Source organism: Garra rufa, chromosome 8 (assembly GCF_049309525.1).
Source record: "Garra rufa chromosome 8, GarRuf1.0, whole genome shotgun sequence".
Classification (NCBI taxonomy): domain Eukaryota; kingdom Metazoa; phylum Chordata; class Actinopteri; order Cypriniformes; family Cyprinidae; genus Garra; species Garra rufa.
The window spans coordinates 12,751,244-12,772,633 of NC_133368.1; the positions used below are offsets into that span (position 1 = coordinate 12,751,244).

Sequence of the window (21,390 nt, forward strand, 5' to 3'; positions counted from 1 at the left end):
AACTTGATTTTTTTTTCTTATTTCATTGCAGTTTGGGTTTTTTAGGTAAATGTGTTTTATTTAGGATGGTTTGTATATAAACTACTGTCAAAAAGTTTGGGTTTGATAAGATTGATAAGGTCTGTTTTTTTTTTTTTTTTTTTTTTTTTTTTAAAGCCACTTATGATGATCAAGGCTGCATTTATTTTATCAGATATACAGTAAAGATAGTAAAAATGTGATTAATTGTTAGATTTTAAAATAACAGTTTACAATTTGAATATATTTTAAAATGTAATTTATTCCTGTGACGCAAAGCTGCATTTTCAGCATTACTCCAGTCTTCAGTGTCACATGATCCTTCAGAAATCATTCTAATATGCTGATTTGGTGCTTAAAAACAAACAAATATACACATAAATAGGCTTTTTTGATGAATAGAGTTAAAAACAACATTTGAAATAGTTTTTTAGCACTATAAATGTCTTTACAGTCACTTTTGAAAAAAAAAAATCACAAAATAATCAAATATACTGTAATAGACTACCGTTCAGTATTATATCTTATTTTAAGGATGAATGCATGCAAACAAGACAAAAACACCACATATGAGAGCTTTCGTAAAACATGTGAGAGCAATAAAGAAGTGAGCATCTCATTAATAACAGCGCTGTCAAAATTCAAGTATGATTGCACAAAAACAGACACTCAGCCCTGAGAGAGGCATCCATTGTGTTTGTCCTTGTGAATGGTGCGCTTCCCCCAATGTGCAGAGAGAGAGAGAGAGAGAGAGAGAAGAGGGGGCCAGCTCAGACCGAAGCAGGCCTGGAACAGTGGTTGTCAGAAAGGCCTTGTCCTGCTGTCAGGCCAGCACCACGCTCATCGATCACAGTCACACCCCCTTCCAGCCCGTGTCCCATCCACCATCGGGGGTCCATGCCGCATAAACAGCCCAATCCGCCGCTCGCATCTGCCGCCTGGGGCCTGCATTCCAGGGCCTGCGGATACCATCTTTGAAGTGAAAAGCACTGCGTTTCGCTTTAGAAAGCTCCTCTATCCCTTCGGACTGCCTCTTACTCTGCCGCTTTGGAAGGTGAGGCCATAAAGGAACAGTTGGAAAAGCAAACAAGCTGAAAAGACTCATGCGCACCGAGCGCTGGAGCGGCCCTGGCACCGTAGCGCTCGCGATGTGCGGCTTTCTTCGCTTTAATTAATTCTCGGGTCAGGGCTTCAGATACAAACGCGGCGTCTGTAAACCCACGCAGGTTATTTCGATGCCTGCTTTCCCACAAGATTCCTGCGCAGCTGATGTTTTGTGGAAGCGCTGTTATTGCTACAGGGGTTTCTGAGATTTAATTAGTTTTCGTCATAGAAAGTGGAATGATGGGATTTTCAAAAAGTCAAACATCTCCTTGGGTGTTTACTCGGATGCATCGGGAAAAATGCAGCTGGAAGACTATACACAAATAACTCGCCTCCGAATTGATTTGGTTGCAGGATTAATTGACTTTTTGCACTGTAACAACATCACATCCTTTTGGTTCCAGAATCGGATTGTACGGACAACGCTATTGACCTGGAAAAATAAACAGCGTTTCTACCATGTTTCTGTCAGCAGAGCTGCTCTTTTTCATGTCTTGACCGTTTGGACTAGTAACCTCGCATGGTTATTATGTCGCAAGCACATCCCGAAGTAATCTCACGTCGTTTTGGCCATGGAAAATGTCAAGACTGAGACTTTATGGTGGAAAATGCTTTGGGGTTACATTTTCGTTGGAAAAACAGCTCTGCGAGCAAGTGTCCCCTGCTCAAAATTGATAGAAAAACCAAATGCAATGAGTCAGAGGTACAATAATAGCTTCCATCTGGGACCTGACCTTAGTTTATAAAGGATAATTCTAGGATGAAAGGCCCACTGCAAACCTGAAAATGACAGCGTTGTAAAGAACAAAGCTTCGCTCGTGTGTGCGAGAAACTGTTCTGTCCTGCGAAGGTGTTAGACAATTACCAACCCAAATGAAATCACAAAATAACCAAGGACGAGTATTATTTGTGACCCTGGACTAGTCATAAGGCTCAGTTTTATTTAACTTAATAAGATTTCCATTGATGTATGGTTTGTTTGGATAGGACAATATTTGACAGAGATACAACTATTTGAAAATCTGAAATCTGAGGGTGCAAAAAATCTAAATATTGAGAAAACCGCCTTTAAAGTTGTTCAAATGTTCTTAGCAATGCATATTACTAATCAAAAATTAAGTTTTGATATATTTACGGTAGGAAACTTACAAAATATCTTCATGGAACATGATTTTAATATCTTAATAATTTTTGGGATAAAAGAAAAATTTATAATTTTGACTTGAAATACATACCATGTATTTTTGGCTATTGCTACTTAAAGGAGTATTTCATTTTCAGAACAACAATTTACAGATAATGTACTCACCCCCTTGTCATTCAAGATGTTCATGTCTTTCTTTCTTCAGTCGTGAGGAAATTATGTTTTTTGAGGAAAACATTTCAGGATTTCTCTCCATATAATGGACTTCTATGGTGCCCCTGAGTTTGAACTTCCAAAATGCAGCTTCAAAGGGCTCTAAATGATCCCAGCCGAGGAAAGAAGGGTCTTATCTAGCAAAACAATCGGTTATTTAAAAAAAAAAAAAATTACAATTTATATACTTTTTAACCTCAAATGCTCGTCTTGTCTAGCTCTGTGTGTACTCTGTGTAGAGATTAAAAAGTATTTAAATTGTAATTGTTTTTAGAAAATGACCAATCATTTCACTAGATAAGACCCTTCTTCCTTGGCTGGGATCATATAGAGCCCTTTAAAGCTGCATTTAAACTGCATTTTGGAAGTTCAAACTCGGGGGCACCATAGAAGTCCATTATATGGAGAAAAATTCTAAAATGTTTTCCTCAAAAAACATTGTTTCTTTACGACTGAAGAAAGAAAGACATGAACATCTTGGATGACAAGGGGTGAGTACAGTACATTATCTGTAAATCTGTTCTGTTCTAAAAATTGGTCTGAAAGTGAACTACTCCTTTAAGACTGGTTTTGTGGTCCAGGGTCACATTTATCTTATTTGAAAGGATTCAAATCTCAGAGTTACTGTTCTCTGAGTGGTAATGAGCAAACACACGTCCCTCGTAAATCAGCTCAACAGACAGACAGCTATTTTTTCTTCAACTATGCTTATTTAGTGAGTCTGACACTCTGTCATTATGAATTATAGCACAAACCACTGCCCTCCTGTTTCGAAAGGAGACAATGTCAAGGTCACAATTCCACGAGCTGCGCCTGGAGAAAATACTTCTGTTATGAAATGCACACTAGTACTGGGCGATATGGTGAGTAAACATTTTGAATATTTCAAAGCACTTTCAAAAAAAAAAAAATAATAATAATAAATTTTGACTGTTTCACTTTTTGCATTAAATTTTGCATTAAATATTACATTAAATCTGTTTGGCTTCAGTGGCAATCTGGATGAAAGGAAAATATAATAATATATATAATAATATAATATAATATAATATAATATAATATAATATAATATAATATAATATAATATAATATAATAAAAATAATAATGAATCAGCATATTAGAATGATTTATGAAGAATCACTGGAGTAATTAAATGAAAACAACAGAGAATGTTTTTGTTTTTTACAAACCAATAAAATTAAAATATAATAATAATCATTTTTACATAATTTAAAAGACTCATTTTTATTTTCAACAAGAGGAGGCACAGAAAAACATAAAAAATAAAATAATTACAATAAAATAAATGAAAATAAAATAAAATAAAAACAGAGAATGATTTTATTTTTAAGAAAAACCTAAAATAAAAAAATAATTAAAATAAAATAAAATAAATTAAAATAAAACAAAAAAGATAATTATTTTCTGTTTTATTATCCAATAATAATAATAATAATTACTTTTAAATTATTTAAAATCTTAATTTTTATTTTCAACGAGAGGAACCAAAAAAAAAACACAAAAAATAAATAAAATAAAATAAGAAAAAATTAAAATTAAATAAAAACATGACAATTTTGATTTTCTTTTTTACTAACCAATAATAATAAAAATAATAATATAAACCAATAATAATAATAATAATAAAAAAATAATAATAATAATTACTTTTAATTATTTTAAAATGTTTTTTTTAATGAGAGAGGCCATAGAAAAAAACACAAACTAGAATAACATACAAAATAAAATAAAATTAAATTAAAATAAAATAAAATAAAATAAAATAAAATAAAATAAAATAAAATTAAATTAAATTAAATTAAATTAAATTAAATTAAATTAAATTAAATTAAGATCAATAATAAATCAGCGTATTAGAATGATTTCTGAAGAATCACTGGAGTAATTGAAAACAACAGAGAATATTTTTGTTTTTTACAAACCAATAAAATTTAAATATAATAGTAATAATAATATTTTTGAAATAATTTAAAAGTTTAATTTTTATTTTCAATGAGAAGAGGCACAAAAAACATAAAATAAAATAAAATAATAAATGAAAATAAAATAAAAACAGAGAATGTTTATTTTTAAGAAAAACATGAAAAAAAACGAATTTAAATAAAAAATATTTAAACCAATAATAATAATAATAATAATAATAATAATAATAATAATAATAATAATAATAATAATAATAATAATACTTAATTTAATTAATTTATTTAAAATGTTATTATTGTTATGTTTTTTTTTTTATAAAAGGAGCCATAGGAAAAAAAACATACAAACTACAATAACATACAAAAAAATTAAAAAATAAATAAATAAATAAATAAAAATAAATAAATAAATAAAATAAAATAAAAATCGATAATAAATCAGCATAGTAGAGTCACAGGAATAAATTCTATTTTAAACTACATTATTTATTACGCTATTTTAAATTGCAATAATATTACAGTTTTTTTCTGTATTTTCAATCACCTAAAAAATGCACCCTGGATAAGCATAACAAACGTATTTAAAAACCATTAAAAATCTAACCAATCCTAAACTTTCAAACAGCAGTGTATGCTAAAGAGGGAAACTGTGTTACAGCAACTAACAAGGCCAAACACAAAGCACATAACTTCAGAAAGTGACTGAATCAGCATGTGTGTGCACATGTGTTCTCAGAGATCACATGATGTCCTCAAACCATCTCTGTCTCTTTCTGTCTTTACAATCCCTAAATAAACGTGCTGTAACTAAACACATGTGACCTGGTCAATATCAGACTGATTTCTGAGGCTTTATTATGTCACAGCCCCAGTGATTATGTGCAGTGTGCAGAGTATTTTCCGACGCCTGAGTAAATCCAGGCCCTGTTTGAAGCCACACATTACAGCCAACGGCCTCAACAAAGCACTGGACAACAAAACCAAAAGCAGAGCCTATTTCTCATCGGAGGTAGGAGAGATTTGGTCAGTAGCTGCTATTTGAGGAGCATTGATGTGGATGGCAAAGTGGCGACTGGAGATCTCAAAAGTACCTGTAACATCTGAAAATTATAAGATTCCATCTACAATATCAATCATACTGAGCGCTACAGACAGGACAGGGAATTCAGAGAAAGTAATAAGAGAAATACAGACTTTGATCCAGCAACCAGGACAAAAAACGCTTACGATTAGCGTGTGCTAATTGTGCAACGAAATGAGAAATCTGCACGATGACGCTCTATTAAAGTCCCATCATGTGCTTGAGCGAGAGAGCACGACCCTTGAAGGAGGCCTCGCTGCTGCGTGAAGCTTTTTCAGGAGTGTTTTTAATTGTCCGTCGAGGTGAGCGCAAACTATCCGAACTGACTGAGCGCTCTTTAGGGACTTTCAGTCTTAGCAATCAGTGCATAAAATTAATGAGCTGTCCTGCTGCTGTGATTTGAAACAAAGCCGGGCAAGCGAGCGCATTCCCCATCTGAGCCTCATGCTTTGGGTATTGCAAAACTCAGCCTCATTATCACCAGCAGCGACTCAAAGGAAACTGAAGACTCAGAACACACCAACAACACAAGCGCAGCGAGAGCCACTGATTTCTGAAATCCTGTTCAGAACGGAGCAAACAGTCTATAAATTCAGCTCCTTTAATGCGCCGCCGCTACAGCCATCAAAGCAGAGCTTTTGTAACAAATCCACCATCTTCAACAGTGCACTTCAAGACGCTTTTGTCGGATTTCAAATGTCTGTTATGAGCAAAGTGAGGTATATATGCAATAAAAAAAGAGACTGAAAATGTAAATTAAATAAATAAAAGTGTGTGTGTGTGTGTGTGTGTGTGTGTGTGTGTGTGTGTGTGTGTGTGTGTGTGTGTGTGTGTGTGTTCGTTAATTAATAAAAAAATGAATAAAAAATCTATCTTCATCAAAAATGCATACAATTAATCAAAAGTGATATGAAATATATCAAATAAATGCTGTTCTTTTGATGCTTCTATTCTGAATAATAAGAAAAGTATCAGTTTCCACTAAAAATATAAAGCACACAATAATAATAATATTTATTTTTAAATGATTTAAAATGTTACTTTTTTATTTTCAATGAGAGCAGCCATAGAAAAACATAAAAAACATACAACATAATAAAAAATTAAATTTAGTGAAATGAACAGAACCGAAAATGTTATATATATATATATATATAAATTTTTTTTAACGAAATAATAATAATAATAATCAGAATAATAATCATAAAAATACTTCAATTTGTATTTTCAATGAGAGGAGCCATAGGGAAATAAAAAGAAAATAAATAAAAAATTATAAAATGAAAAAAAAAATATATATAAAAATAATAGAGTTAATGATCTAACCATGTTTTCTACAGTTTTTCATGAAATAAACACAACAGAATGATTTTTTCTTACGAACAAATAATAATAATAATAATAATAATAATAATAATAATAATAATAATAATAATAATAATAATAATAATATGCACTTTTAAATAATTTAAAAGGTTCGTTTTTTTTCTGAGGAGCCATAAAAAATATAACATAAATAAAATAAAATAAAATAATAATAAAAATAAAATATAATAAAATTTTTCATTAAATGAACACAACAGAGAATTTTTTAGTTTTTTTACAAACCAATAAAATAAAAATATAATAATAATAATTTTGAATTTATTTAAAAGTTTTGTTTTTATTTTTAACGAGAGGAGAAAAAAAAATAAAATAGTTAAAATAAAATAAATGCAAATAAAATGAAATAAAACGCAGAGAATAGTTTTATTTTTTTAGAAAAAACATGAAATAAAAAATAAAGTAAAAAAATAAATGAAAATAAAATAAAAAGAAAATGATTTTCTTTTTTATTAACCAATAATAATAATAATAATAATAATAATAATAATAATAATAATAATAATAATAATAATAATAATAATAACTTTGAAATTCTTTAAAAGGTTAATTTCTATTTTCAATGAAAGGAGCCATGGAAAAACATTGAAAAATGTATAAATAAAATTAAATATTTTTTTTTTAAATAAATTAAAAACATGATGATTTTGATTTCCTTTTTAAAAACCAATGAAAAAAAAATAATTAATTAATAATAATAATAATAATAATAATAATTATTATTATTATTATTATTATTATTATTATTCATTTTAAATACATTTAAATTTATTTTTTAATGAGAGGAGCCATAGAAAAAAACAAACTAAAATAATGTACAAAATAAAATAAAATAAAAAAAGAGCTAATGTTTTTTTTTTTTTACAAACAATAAATGATCAGATGAATAAATAATAATAATAACAAAAAACAAAATCTTTCTAAAGCAACAAATCATCATATTAGAATGTTTTCTCAGAAACATGTGACACTAAAGACTGAAAAAAAAACATTTTAAAATATATTAAAATAGAAAAGCTATTTCAAACTGTTATACTATTTCACAATAAAACTGTTTTTACTTTATTTTTGATCCAATAAATGCAGTCTTAGTGAGCATAAGAGGACACAAGACCTGTTGCCATTTCATTTAATGTCAAGAAAATAAGAAAAGAAAAGAAAAGAAAAGAAAAGAAAAGAAAAGAAAAGAAAAGAGAAGAAAAGAAAAGAAAAGAAAAGAAAAGAAAAGAAAAGAAAAGAAAAGAAAAGAAAAGAAAAGAAAAGAAAAGAAAAGAAAAACAAACTATAGATTTGGACAATCCCAAACAAAAGCTAGGGGGATTTTTTCTTCTTTTTCTTCTCAAAGTGAGGGGCAAGAGTAGAAGTACATGAGGACAGAAGTACAGCTGCTTTGAGGTGGTGCATCACTAAAGCATATCAGCCCTCAAATCTGCCTGAAAACCAAGAATAGCGTCCGTCAGGCTGTATTAAATCCAGCTTTTGGCTTGGAGGTCTCCATCCAGCTTTGAGGGGCTTGTTAAAATAACCCATTGCACTTTCTGCCGCCGCATTAATAAGATCTGATAACTAATCAGGGATAGCGAGCGCAGGGATTGTGTATCTTGGTAAATCCAGCCGGAATGTAAACCGTTGGCACTCTCAAAGGAGCCCCGTGGCAGCTGCGAACATGGGAAGCTTCGCAAAACAGACAGACATCCGGCTCAAATACTCCTTTTATTTGCTGTTTTAAGATCAAATTATGGTTAGAAGAATTTCACACAGATTTCAGATCGGCGACTCGCTCTGTTTCATTATCATAATGGGATGTAATTTCCAATCCTGGACCCATTTAACTAAACAGTGCGGCGTAGCAGCCATACGGCAAGACGTCTGCGAGAAACAACACAAAGGTTATGATACGGCGCAATATTTCCACTCTCAGGGCTGACAGTGGAGTCTTTCTGTTAGCGATAATGAACATGTGAAAATCCACTTAAGAATCACCTCTAGGTCTGCGGCTCTACTGATGCCGATAATTAAAGTAACCTTCATTTCATCTGTGGGAAATATATCACTTCTCGCCACAAGTTCACACATATTAACACACAAGATCACACTAATTCACACACAAGCGCACACCCACACTTGCACATGCGTTCGCATTCGAGAAACGCTTCATTTGCATTTAGAAAGCAAATCCCTTTAAAAATAACACAGCACATTATGGTTCTCCCTTTCTTAGGAATTGGCAAAATATAAATATCTAATATAATATCAAATAAAATGTACAAATAACAAAAATAAAATAAACACAATTATTGGCCAAAAATGTGTCATTATCAATAAAATAAAATAATAAATATTATTGTTCTTGTGGAATATTATATTAATAAAAATAATAAAATAAAATAAAAATTGCTGTTGTTGTGGTATATTAGATTGATAAAAATAATAAAACAAAATAAAATAATATAATAAAATAAAAATTATTGTAAAACAAAAAAGATATTTTATATTATTACATAAAATAAACAAAACTAACTAAGAAAATTAAATTAAATTAAATTAAATTAAATTTAAAAAATGGTTGTTGTGGTATATTATATTGATGAAAATAATAAAACTAAATAAAATAATACAATACAACAAAAAATAAAAATAAAATAAAATAAACAAAACTAACAAATAAAATAAAATAAAATAAAATAAAATAAAATAAAATAAAATAAAATAAAATAAAATAAAATAAAATAAAATAAAATAAAATAAAAATAAAATGGTTGTTGTGGTATATTACATTAATACAAATAATAAAATAAAATAAAATAAAATAATTATGGTTACTATGATAATATTATATTAATAATAAAATAAAATAAAATGTTGCTGTGGTATATTATATTGATAAAATATTTTATTGTGTTATTGTTATTGTAAATATTATTGTGGTATAAATAAATACATAAATAAATAACCATGTTTTCCTAACCATGTTAATCAGTTAAATAAATCAGTTTAAAATAAAATAAAATAAAATAAAATAAAATAAAATAAAATATTAAAAACATGTTTCCTAACCATGTTAATCAATCTGCTAATAAACTAATAAAAAACAATAATAAAACGAAATAAAATAAAATAAAATAAAAAAGGGCTGCACCACTATAGCCAAACATGTGTCATTATAAATAAAATAAAATAAAATAAAATAATAATACAAAATAAAAATATTGTTATTGTGGTATATAAATAAATAAATAAATAAATAAATAAATAAATAAAATATAATAAATAAATATCCATGTTTTCCAAAACAAGTTAATCAATCTGCTAATAAACTAATAAACTAAACTAATAAATAAAATAAAATAACATAATAAACATTATTGTTGTTGTGTTACAAAAAAATGTAAAATAGTAATGAGTAAAATAGTAAATTTATTAATATAATAGATTTAATTAAACAGTCTTTGTGATTTGATAATCACATCAATTGACATCAATCATTCTATGTCTTTTTCTTCCTCTTTTTAATGTATAACCTCAAAACTATCTCAGTCTTCTTCTAAATCCTTGTTTTTTCTCAGATGAACTGTGAGCTGCTAGCTCTGATATTGTAACCAAACGCTTAACATTTACAGAGTTTGAACTCTTCTGCATCTCGAATGAAACTTCTCAATCCAAACATTTACAAAGGCATTACTGGGGAACGGCATGTAGCCGTTGAACTCCACAAAGACAAAAGGCCATTAATTATTGAAGAGGTGCTCCCTCAGCGAAGCATCAAAAGCCGCTATATGACTCATCCATGCTTCAAGTGTTGAAACAGAGGTCTGCACACCTCAAAATATCTCAGTCAGAGTCACACTCGGGCTCCCTGCCGTAATCAATCCGTTAGCACAGCGGGCCTGCCGAGAGATTTGTGACTTAGACCCCTTCCCCTGCACAAGAGTGTGCGACGCCGCAGCTGTCACGCTCTGGTAATATAAGCCCTTATTAGTGTCCATTAGGCTGCACTCAAACTAATAAGAGATTGTCAAATACATCCAAACATTCACACAACTCTTCACAAAACAGAACATGGAGGACACGCCGAATCACGCTCTTAAAGCAAAGCTCGTTGACATGATCGCCTCACATTACAGGGAGATCAGAAGAAAGAACGGTAGAGATTTATCGAAGTGAATAAAAATTATGCTGAGATTCATTCATTCATTCATTCATTCATTAGCTCACTGATCAATCAATCAACCTCACATACTAGCTTTTTTATTTCCAGTTTTCATTTATTTTATTTGTTTCAGTTTATTTTAACATGACTGTTTGTTTAATTTTAAATATTTTTTTTTTATTTTACTTATGAGTCATTTTGATTACACTTTTAATTTTATATTTTCAGTTTATTTTTAGGTTGTTCAGTAATTTTTCTACGCACTTCTGTTTTTTATTATTTCAATATTACTATTTATTTTTAATGTAATTTATTTCTGTTTTTACGCAATTCTGGATAAGCTTTTTATTTTTATTTTCTCAGTTTGTCAGTTTAATGTTTTAGGCTGTTTAGTCATTTTTTTTTTTTTTTAATATCACTATTTGTTTAATGTGTTTTTTAATGTCAGTTTGGAGTAATTTTGAATAAGCTTTTATTTTTATATTTTCAGTCTTCATTTTAAGTTTTTAGGTTGTTTAGTAGTTTTAGTTTTGTTTTAGCTTTCATTTATTTACAATCTGTAAGTGTAGATGCCAAGGCAACATCTTTCCAAGTCTTTCCATCAATATTTTATTTTATTGTATTTTATCTTTTTTTCCCATTAACAAAAAACTATTTTAGTGTGTTAATGACAATAACCCTGTCTTACTCATTCTTTTAATCACTCATTCAAATTCACTCAAATCCCTCACTAATTCACTCATTTTCTTAGTCATTCGTCGCATTACTTGCTTATTCATCCAGTCACTCAGTAACTCGTTCATTCACTCACTCATTGGTGTACTTATCAAAGTCCTCCCACTGGCCTGTCATTATCGTTTACATCCTAGAGACACGCTGAATCACTTGACAGGCGTCTGGTTCTACACGCCACAAATGGGTGTTTGGATTGATAAATTGTATGGAGCAGTCACCTTCAGAGACATCAGTCCTACACGACTCCTGCCAAACCACAGGCTAGAAAACTAGCCAGCAAAAATGCATGACCATGCACAACTATTTGAAATGTATGGTCAGGCCTCAGCCATCAGCATTTGTATTCAGTTTCACCGTGTGTTTGGCCGATTCCACGTTTCATTCCACTCATGGGGTAAAATGAGAAACGCCAAAATCACATGTGTTTCCTATAAATCATATCTAATGCATGAGGAATTAGGAGAGCAATAGTGTCTGCTTAAGCATATTAATGAGGTACTTTCACAAAAGATACAACTCTGAAAACAGATCCCTTGAAAAGTTAGATTTAAATATTGATTTAGTATTTTATCACTTTAAATTTAGTCAGCATTTGTCATAGGTAAATAAATATGTGACCCTGCAAAACCAGTCTTAAGTAGCATGGTATATTTGTAGTATAATTTTGATTATTAATATGCATTGCTAAGAACTAAGAACTTATTTGGACAACTTTAAAGGCGATTTTCTTTGCACCCTCAGATTCCAGATTTTCAAATAGTTGTATTTCGGTTGTATTTCAATCATTAGCCAATATGCTAGAATTCATCCTTAAAATGAATTGTTACCTTAAGAATTACTAATATATATGTAATTTATTTAAATTATACTTGTTAAAGGTAAATAATAATACAGTATATAAACTTAAAACTAGCTAAACATGTACTATAGTCCACCTGATGCCCTCATTTCCACAATATATCTAATGTAGTGCCACATTTTAACAGTTTAATATTAGAAATCATAATATTGTTCCTGCCAAGCTGACAATGTTTATTTTAACATTTATGGTAATGTAGTTGTGAAATTATCACTCAGTTTAATTAATTTCAGTAGTTCAGTTCTGTTTTCCAAAAGCTTTTCTTTTAACACTTCAATGATAATTAAGTATTAAAATTAAAAAGAAGTAAAAGAAAATATTAGATTGGAGATAAATCAGATTCTTTTAGACTTTTGACAATTGGAATGAGGTTCATTTGACTGTTGTTTAATTAGTCGTGTAACAACTTACCATAATTTACCATAGAAATATTATGTTTTGTAACTTTTATAGCACTTGCTGTGGTCCGATCTCCTTAAAACTTTGCAAGCTTGTTTAGAATCACCTGTCGCATGTGCTCACCAGGTTTTGTGAAGTTTTGAGTTTTCCTTTAGGCTTTATAGGATTTTTGGTAAATTCAGAAATTTCTAAACGACCCCGTTAGACCTTTCCAAAGGGTATATTTCAACTTTTTTTTTTTTTTTTTATAATTATTGAGCTAGAAAGTCCAGAGAATTGTACTGCAATGTTTTTTTTTTCCAGATTGAGCGAAAACCTAAGACTAGTTTGTAAAAGTTTTTTTTTTTCTCCACATCTTCTCAATTATTTAACAAACAATTTGATTGACAGCAGTGGTTCTAGAGGCAAAGTTGTCCAGAATGAGGATTTCTGTCATATGATACGAATATCACATGTATATGCAAAAAACATGCAATGCATAATTGTTTACGCCCTTGAAATCAAGATATCACATTTTCAGAGAACTTTGGGGCCGTGAGTCAAACAGGTAAGCAAATGTCATTATAGACACTTGTGCCACTTTAGACCAAGACCATGCACAGCTATTTTCATGTTGATAGGACAAACGGTTGCATAGGTATAGCCATTTTTATGTTTTTCCTCTCTTACAGCGCCACCAAGTGGCCAAGCTCCGATTTTTGTCCTGTGACCTCAGATTTAGCTCTTGCATAAGTGTTCTGAGTTTGGCGAAGATATATCATTCCGTTCAGGAGTTATAGGCATTTTACTAAAGGTGGACCTGCCCCTTTCGAACATTTTGACATCCCTTTGCAACGATGAGACTTTTTTAATGCTTTTTTTTGCTCTCCAGCAAAAAAAAACAAAAACAAAAAAAAACAGTTGAATCTGAGGCATGCGTTTTGTCCGGAGTGAGCCAAGAATTCCAACAACATAAGATACTTGAGCCTGCAACTGACGGTTTAGGAGTTATGAGCGATTTCATACTTTTGTTTGCTGTAGCGCCTCCGTCAGGCTGATTGGGCTGAGCCTTGGTGACATTGTCGGCGGTGTGAGTACTACCATCCCTCCGAGTTTCAAGTCTCTACGACTTACGGTTTGGTCTGCACTATCAATTTTATGTGGAGATTGCTGATCCGTGACAATTTTTAACAATTTCAGTAGGGTTTCAGCGTTATGCGCTTGAACCCCAAGAGAATTACAACCATAGTGTGATAAGATTAAAGTGATGAAATCTTCAGTAGAAATGATGTCTGCAAACTTTAAGTTCACAGTTAGAGGTCACAGACCCTTAATGATTTAATCGCTATCTTCCAATTACATGCCCAATAACAATACTAGAACAAGAGGTCAAGTTCAGCCCATCATTGCTATGGTTAATAAAATCTCAGGAATAACAGCATACTCTACTTTTTCTTTTAGAGCAACGAAAACTGTAGTATGGTCTTGTTTTTCTCATCACTTTGCCTATGGCAAGCAAGTTTCAGATGCATCTTGATGTAAACACCTTCATGACCCATTTTGCAGCTGTTCCACGTATAGTGTTCCATAACAGACACATAAATACACACACAAACACAGACGTCTAACTGAACACAAGCCGGCAATCAGGGATACTCTCACATCAAGACGAGTACAGCTGGACAGAAAGCATGGCGAAATTCTTAAACATCTCTGGGCAGTGCTGAATAGACACAGAGCAGTTTATGAAGAGCAGAAGTGATTTCTCCAGGGAGATGGCTTAACTCAAATAATACCATGGGCAGGACTGAAGCGCTCGAACCAGCTGCCAGCCAATCTATTATCAGCTCCCTCAACCACAGCAAGACCTACAGTACACATATACACACCAGACAAAATGCTCTTTCACAAAAAGGCCTTTTGTGCTTTTTGGGGTGAGAAAAGATTTCCAAACTTCCAAGTCTAATTAAAAAGGAGGCCTGGAGTGAATATGTGAAGTACAGTAGAGTTTGCAATTGTTAAAAAACACACAGAACAACCCAACTTGTGAAACTGAACCACTATTGATTTCATTCTCATTCCTGAGCATTTCTCATGACTGCTTCTTTCTGAATAATTTGCAGCTCTGCATTCTTTCAATAAATCTGCAACAGACAAATGCCAATGTGGTTTTGTGCATGTGAAGTTCAGAAGGTAAATTCCAAAAGGACAAAGTTTAAATAGCAGTGAAATTACTGCACACATATTGATGGTGCAAACCTATTGCGGTTCTGACCCAAATAATGTAAAGAGATTTGCAGGATCTGTGGAAGCAAGCCATTCAGGACGTACTTTAGCATTTAGAAATGAACCCAAAATGGAGTCAAACCAAGCTGTTTTTAAAAATGTAACTTTCAAAGTTAAAATCGAACTGGTTAATCAAGGTCTTCCAGGCAGATGTACTGGGGCAAGTTGAAGCTAAACTCTGCAGGACACCGGCCCTCCTGGAGCAAGTTTGGACACTATTTCTTTAGGATCCTCAAACCTGGCCTACTGGATCCACTTTCCTGCACATTTTAGCTCTAACCCTAATCAAACACGTCTGAGCTTGTGAATCAATGTCTTCAGGATCATTAGAAAACCACAGGTAGGTGAGTTTGATCAGGGTTGGAACTAAATTCTACAGCACAATGGCCCTCAAGGCAAGATTTGAGGAACTCTGCTTTAGAGGTACAACTTGTCACTGGGACAGTAACCTTAAAAGGAAACTTTGTGGTTTATCTACCCCTAAAGATGCATATGAGTACCTTAGTGGCTCCCAATCCTGGTCCTGGAGAACCCCCAACATGGCATATTTTAGATGTCTCTTTAATCAAACACACATGTTTCAGTTAATTAGTAAAGACTCCAAGAGCTTGGATGTGTGTGTCACAAAAGAGTAACATCAAAAACATGCAGTGTTGGAGGTTCTTTAGGAACAGAATTGGGAATCACTGCTTTAGAGTAATACCTTAAAGAACAAGTTCACTTACAGAATAAAAAAAAAAATAATCATGGTAGTTTACTCACTCCTGTGTCATCCAAGATATTTATGTCTTTCTTTCTTCAGTTGAAAAGAAATGAAGGTTTTTGTGGAAAACATTCCAGGATTTTTCTCCATATAGTGGACTTCAATGGTGGCCAATGGGTTGAAGGTCTAAATTGCAGTTTTAATGCAGCTTTAAAGGGCTCTACACGATCCCAGATGAAAAATAAATGTCTTATCTCATGAAACGATCGATCATTAACTTAAAAAAAAATGTATATACTTTTTAATCACAAATGCTCATCTTCGCACATTACGTAGCCAAGTTGGAAAGGTTACATGTAACGTAGGTGGAAGTACCGACCCAGTGTTTACAAAGCAAACATGCAAAGTCAAACACCCTTTACAAAAAAAGGTAAAACAACAATGTTGGATGATTTTAAAATTGGAGGAGAAACTGAGATTGCATTGAAGCTGCATTGAAACTGCACTTTGAACCTTCAACCCGTTGGCTCCCATTGAAGTCCAGTATATGGAGAAAAATCCTGGAATGTTTTTCTCAAAAACGTTAATTTATTTTCGACTGAAGAAAAACAAAGATCTTGGATGAAATGGGGGTAAGTAAATTATGTAAGTGAATATTTAAGGCACTACTATGAATCTTTCCTTTCTTAAGTTATCCATAAGAAAGGGTACTGCCCCAGGGACAAGATGCTGTACCCCTAAAGGTGCAATATTTCTACAGATGGTCATTTAGCCTGCTCTGTGATTCACATTTACACCTAAACTCTAGCATAACAACTCAGTCTGATATTCTGCATGTAATGTGAGACAAAGGAAGACTTCCAAAAGATTCTCTTTTCATCAATTCAAAATGAGTCCATAACAAGAATCTATGTCTTTAGACCCTAAAAATGTCCACATAAAGGAGCAAAAGTCTCATATGCTTCACATCAAACACACACACACACACACACACGCACTTATCCCTCTTCAATGACTAACGTACATCTATTTGCGCGTCTGATGAGGTGATGCAGAGAAGTGTTTCACAAGCTTAACTGCTTCAAGCTGCCCTTTAAGGGGGTCTGTCCTCGCTTACACAAGACTCTCATATTGCTTTCTCCAGAGCACGGCTGACAGATCAGAGGTGTGTCTGTATCTGGGAAAAATCCATTTGCACTCCGCGCTCGGGACAGATACTCAACTCACCATGGAGTTTAGAAACATTTCCATCGTGAGCCAAACGCTTTCGCCATTACAGACAATGAGCAGCATAAACAAATGAATGGTATTCCAGGGACACACTCAGTTGTCCCATTTAGAGCCGCTGTCTACAGAGCCGGTGCTAGTACATTACACTGATGAAAGGAAGAAAATGGGCCGTGAAATGAAAAAGGCACTGTAAGGAGAAAAGTGTGCGTGTGAGAGAAAAACTCTACCTTGGCAAGCGACTCCCCGCTCTTCGTATCCTATGTTGCACAGGCATTTCCCAATAGGCACCAGCCACTCTCCCTCGGTACTGCAGTACATTTTTGGCGGATCCTCCTCTCTGGAATTGTTGACGCATGAGCCCCTAACCTCCACGAGCGATTGAGAGTCCGTAGGTACCGTGTCAGGAAACATAGCTAGGTTCCTCACTGTGAAAGGGCATTTTTTAAAGTACACCCGCACCGAGACCAGGGCCACGCAAGCTCCCACATCCTGGAAAGCTAGGTAAAAGCCCTTCTTGGTCATAGGCCCCACCTCACGGACCTCTGTATTTAATTTCAAGATACGGTCGCCCAGATCCATCTGAGTAAAACTCTCATCGGCAGCAATGGTGTCTATTTTGGAGAACTGGTGCTCCCGAAACTTACTTCCCTGGTCTTCATCAGTCTCCAGGTAGTGCAAGTTGAACGTCTCTTTGCAGGTCAGGACCATGGGAATACTGTTGCAGTCTCTGAGGGTAAACTTGAGCTCCACATAGATCTTCTGCGCAGAATTGCGAGGAATCCAGTTGGTCCTCAACCAGTTGTTCTGGCTGTATTCCATCACGTTGCACACCTGGAAGGTCCGGATGGGTGTGTAGTGCTCGTCCACGCCGCTAATTTCCTCCCACTGCAAAAAGAGAAAGAAGTTAATCAAATCAGCTACTGTACTCCTGCATTTCGACAGAACCCGAGACGAATGTAAAACACCTGAGCGGCGAGGTTATTTATTTCTCGAACATATTTGGAATGACGAATCGTTTCGAATTAATATCTCCCCTGTTCAGATAATTAATGTGGGATATAATTAACGAGGCCCTCCGCTCTGAGTGCTCTCCGTTGTAAATCGAGCCTGACAAATCATTTTGTTTTGTCACTAGGGGTGTCCGAAGTCACAATGCAGCCAGAAGTCTCGAGGTCTAACGTACACAAAGCAAAATAAATGATGAACTGAGAGGCAGTGTTTTCTATTAGAATAATGGAGTACTATATGGCTCTCTGTCAAGCTGAAGTTTATAAAAGCCCTTGGCTGAGTGAGACAAGGCCTCTGGAGTGGCTGTGAGTCGTTCATTACCCCGGCAGAACAAGTGTGCCCTCAGACTGAAGAATTGCCTATTTGTGTTTCAACCGTGAGGGTGCTTAATGAAACACCCCAAAAGGAGCTTATTTTCAGCACGTTGTTAAGATCTCAAGAATTTAATAGATTGTTTTGCATCTTATTGTTTATAGATAAACAGCCTTTATTTTAGAAGTGAAGCAGACAGCTTGAACTCATTGTCAGCTGGAATTTCATCTAAAAGAATTCCCACAATTCACATATTATATGTGACCCTGGACCACAAAACCAGTCTTAAGTAGCACGGATATATTTGTAGTAATAGCCAAAAATACATTGTATGGGTCAAGATTATTAATTTTTCTTTTATGCAAAAAACATTAGGATATTAGGTAAATATGTTCCATGAAGATATTTTGTACATTTCCTACTATAAATATATCAAAACCTAATATTTGATTAGTAATATGCATTGATAAGAATTTCATTTGGACAACTTTAAAGGAGATTTTTTCAATATTTCGATTTTACACTCTCAGATTCCAGATTTTCAAATTGTTGCATCTCAGCCAAATATTGTCCTATCCTAACAAACCATACATCAGTGGAAATCTTATCTATTCACACAATGCATAATTTACACATAAATTATTTTAATTTGAAAAGACCACTCACACAAACTACAATGGAAGAAAAAAAAAAAGTCATGTGACTTGCCTAAGTTATGCGGCTCAATATTTCACCCAGATATTTAAAAATGTTAAGAAAAAGGCAGGGCTAGAACAGGTTGTTTTTCTTGAAGATCTTTGATTAAAATATTTTTTATTAAAAATTGCATGGTAAGCTCTTTTTAAAATTAAGTGCAACATATGAATGGTTGAACCTTTTATACGATACGCTCAATAACATGAATTTAGACAATAGATAGTGTGAATTTTCATTTCATTTTTTTTTTAGTTGGCTTACCAATGGTTAAGCAATAGGTAGGCAGGTCCCAGTCAACCTTTTCTTTACATTTTAAGCTGACTAAGAGAAAATCATTGTAATTCTACAGAATGGATTTAAACATGATAAAATGTATTGAATGGAGATGAGAGCAATGCACTTAAACTGCTAGCCGAAAGCATTATTAAATTAACCAAAGTATTTAACTTTTTTATTTTATTTAAAGGATTAGTTCACTCCCAGAATGAAATGTTCCTGATAATCTACTCACCCCTATGTCATCCAAGATGTTAATGTCTTTCTTTCTTCAGTCAAAAAATAAATTATTAATACTAATTTTTGAGGAAAACATTCCAGGAATATTTCTCCATATAGTGGACTTCAGTGGGGATCAATGGGTTGAAAGTCCAAACTGGAGATTCATTGCAGCTTCAAAGAGCTCTGCATGATTCCATCCAAGGAATAAGGGTGTTATCTACAGATATGATCTGTCATTTTCTAAAAACAATGTAAACTGATATACTTTTTTAACCACAAATGCTCGTCTTGCACTAGCTCGACTTCATGCATTCTGTAATCACGGTGGAAAGGTCACGTGTGGTTAGTTCTTTGTCTATGTACTCTGGTTCAAAAACTCCATCTCATTTTCACCTCCAACTTTAAAATCGTCCAACATCGTAGTTTTACCTTTTTTTCGTAAAAGACGTCTGACTTGGTCGGTACTTCTACCTTTCCAACGTGAATGCGTAATGCGTGAAGTCGAACTAGTGTAAGCATTTGTGGTTAAAAGGTATAACAATTTTTATCATTTTTAGAAAATGACCAATTGTTTTGCTAGACACGACCCTTATTCCTTGACTGAGATCGTGTAGAGCCCTTTGAAACTCCAATCTGGACCTTCAACCCGCTGATCCCCATTGAAGACCACTATATAGAGAAATATCCTAGATTTTTTTTTTCCCTCAGAAACCTTAATTCCTTTGAAATTGAAGAAAGAAAGTGACAATGTGACAATGGGTTAAATGTCAATTATCAGGATATTTTTATTCTGCAAACTAATCCATTAAACAAACAAGCAAAACGCAGTACAGTATCTTATGAATAACATGCCTCCTGATTCTGTGTAAATCTGCGGACTTGGCGATAAAGCAGGATCTAAATGAGGTGTTATGATTATAGAAACAATGGAATCTGCTTCTGATATAGTGTTTATGAACTTGCGAAGTGAACAAATATGATGCAAATTTGAAATAAATCAATGGAAATTTCAGCTGGTCATTTGTCTGAGTTATTTACCGAGCCAACTTGCATTCACCAGCATAGCTGATGCTTCAAATGAAGTCCAGGTGCCTGGGCTGCGGTGCATTATCAAACTGGATGGAGAACGACTGTACCGAAACCGCGGCTGCCAAAATAAATGAAACGTCATATACGATGTGTAAATCACACACACTTGAGAATAACGTATTACATGGACTGTCTGCTGCCACGAATGACATCATCACTGGCCCAAGCCAATCTCCTTCAAATAACTGTGCTTTATAACACATACCACCCGGTTATAGAGAGGGAAAAACTGTAAAAGCCCCGTCTGGATATCTCTTTTACGGACAGCAGCTTCTAAAGGCCGCATTGATTTCTCGAAGAGCGCCAGGCTACGATCGGACACCGGTCTGTATTTCGTTCTCCGCAGCGGGAGACGTCAACCCTGTGCTTTGCAACTTAACACCTGACGGGCAGACTGAAGATGACTTTAGGTTTCTCCGAATATCACTTTACAATAGTAATCCCCCTCCAGCAAGGAAAGCAGCGGAGAACGAGGAAATCAGCAGTTGGTACATTTGGCAGGGCTGCGGCCCAACTCCCCCCTGTGTACACTCAGTGTGTACACAGGCCAACTGGTACT

General features: G+C 33.4%; 1 protein-coding gene across 1 annotated transcript; it reads right to left on the reverse strand.

Moving 5' to 3' along the window:
* Positions 1–14,712: 14,712 nt before the first annotated feature.
* On the reverse strand, positions 14,713–21,117 carry LOC141340080 (ephrin type-A receptor 3-like). The gene is made up of 4 exons (XM_073845014.1): positions 21,037–21,117; positions 17,456–18,113; positions 14,806–14,877; positions 14,713–14,732 (listed from the first exon to the last, which is right to left on the reverse strand). Exons 1-4 carry the CDS (start codon positions 21,115–21,117, stop codon positions 14,713–14,715), a joined length of 831 nt encoding a protein of 276 aa, XP_073701115.1.
* Positions 21,118–21,390: the final 273 nt, after the last annotated feature.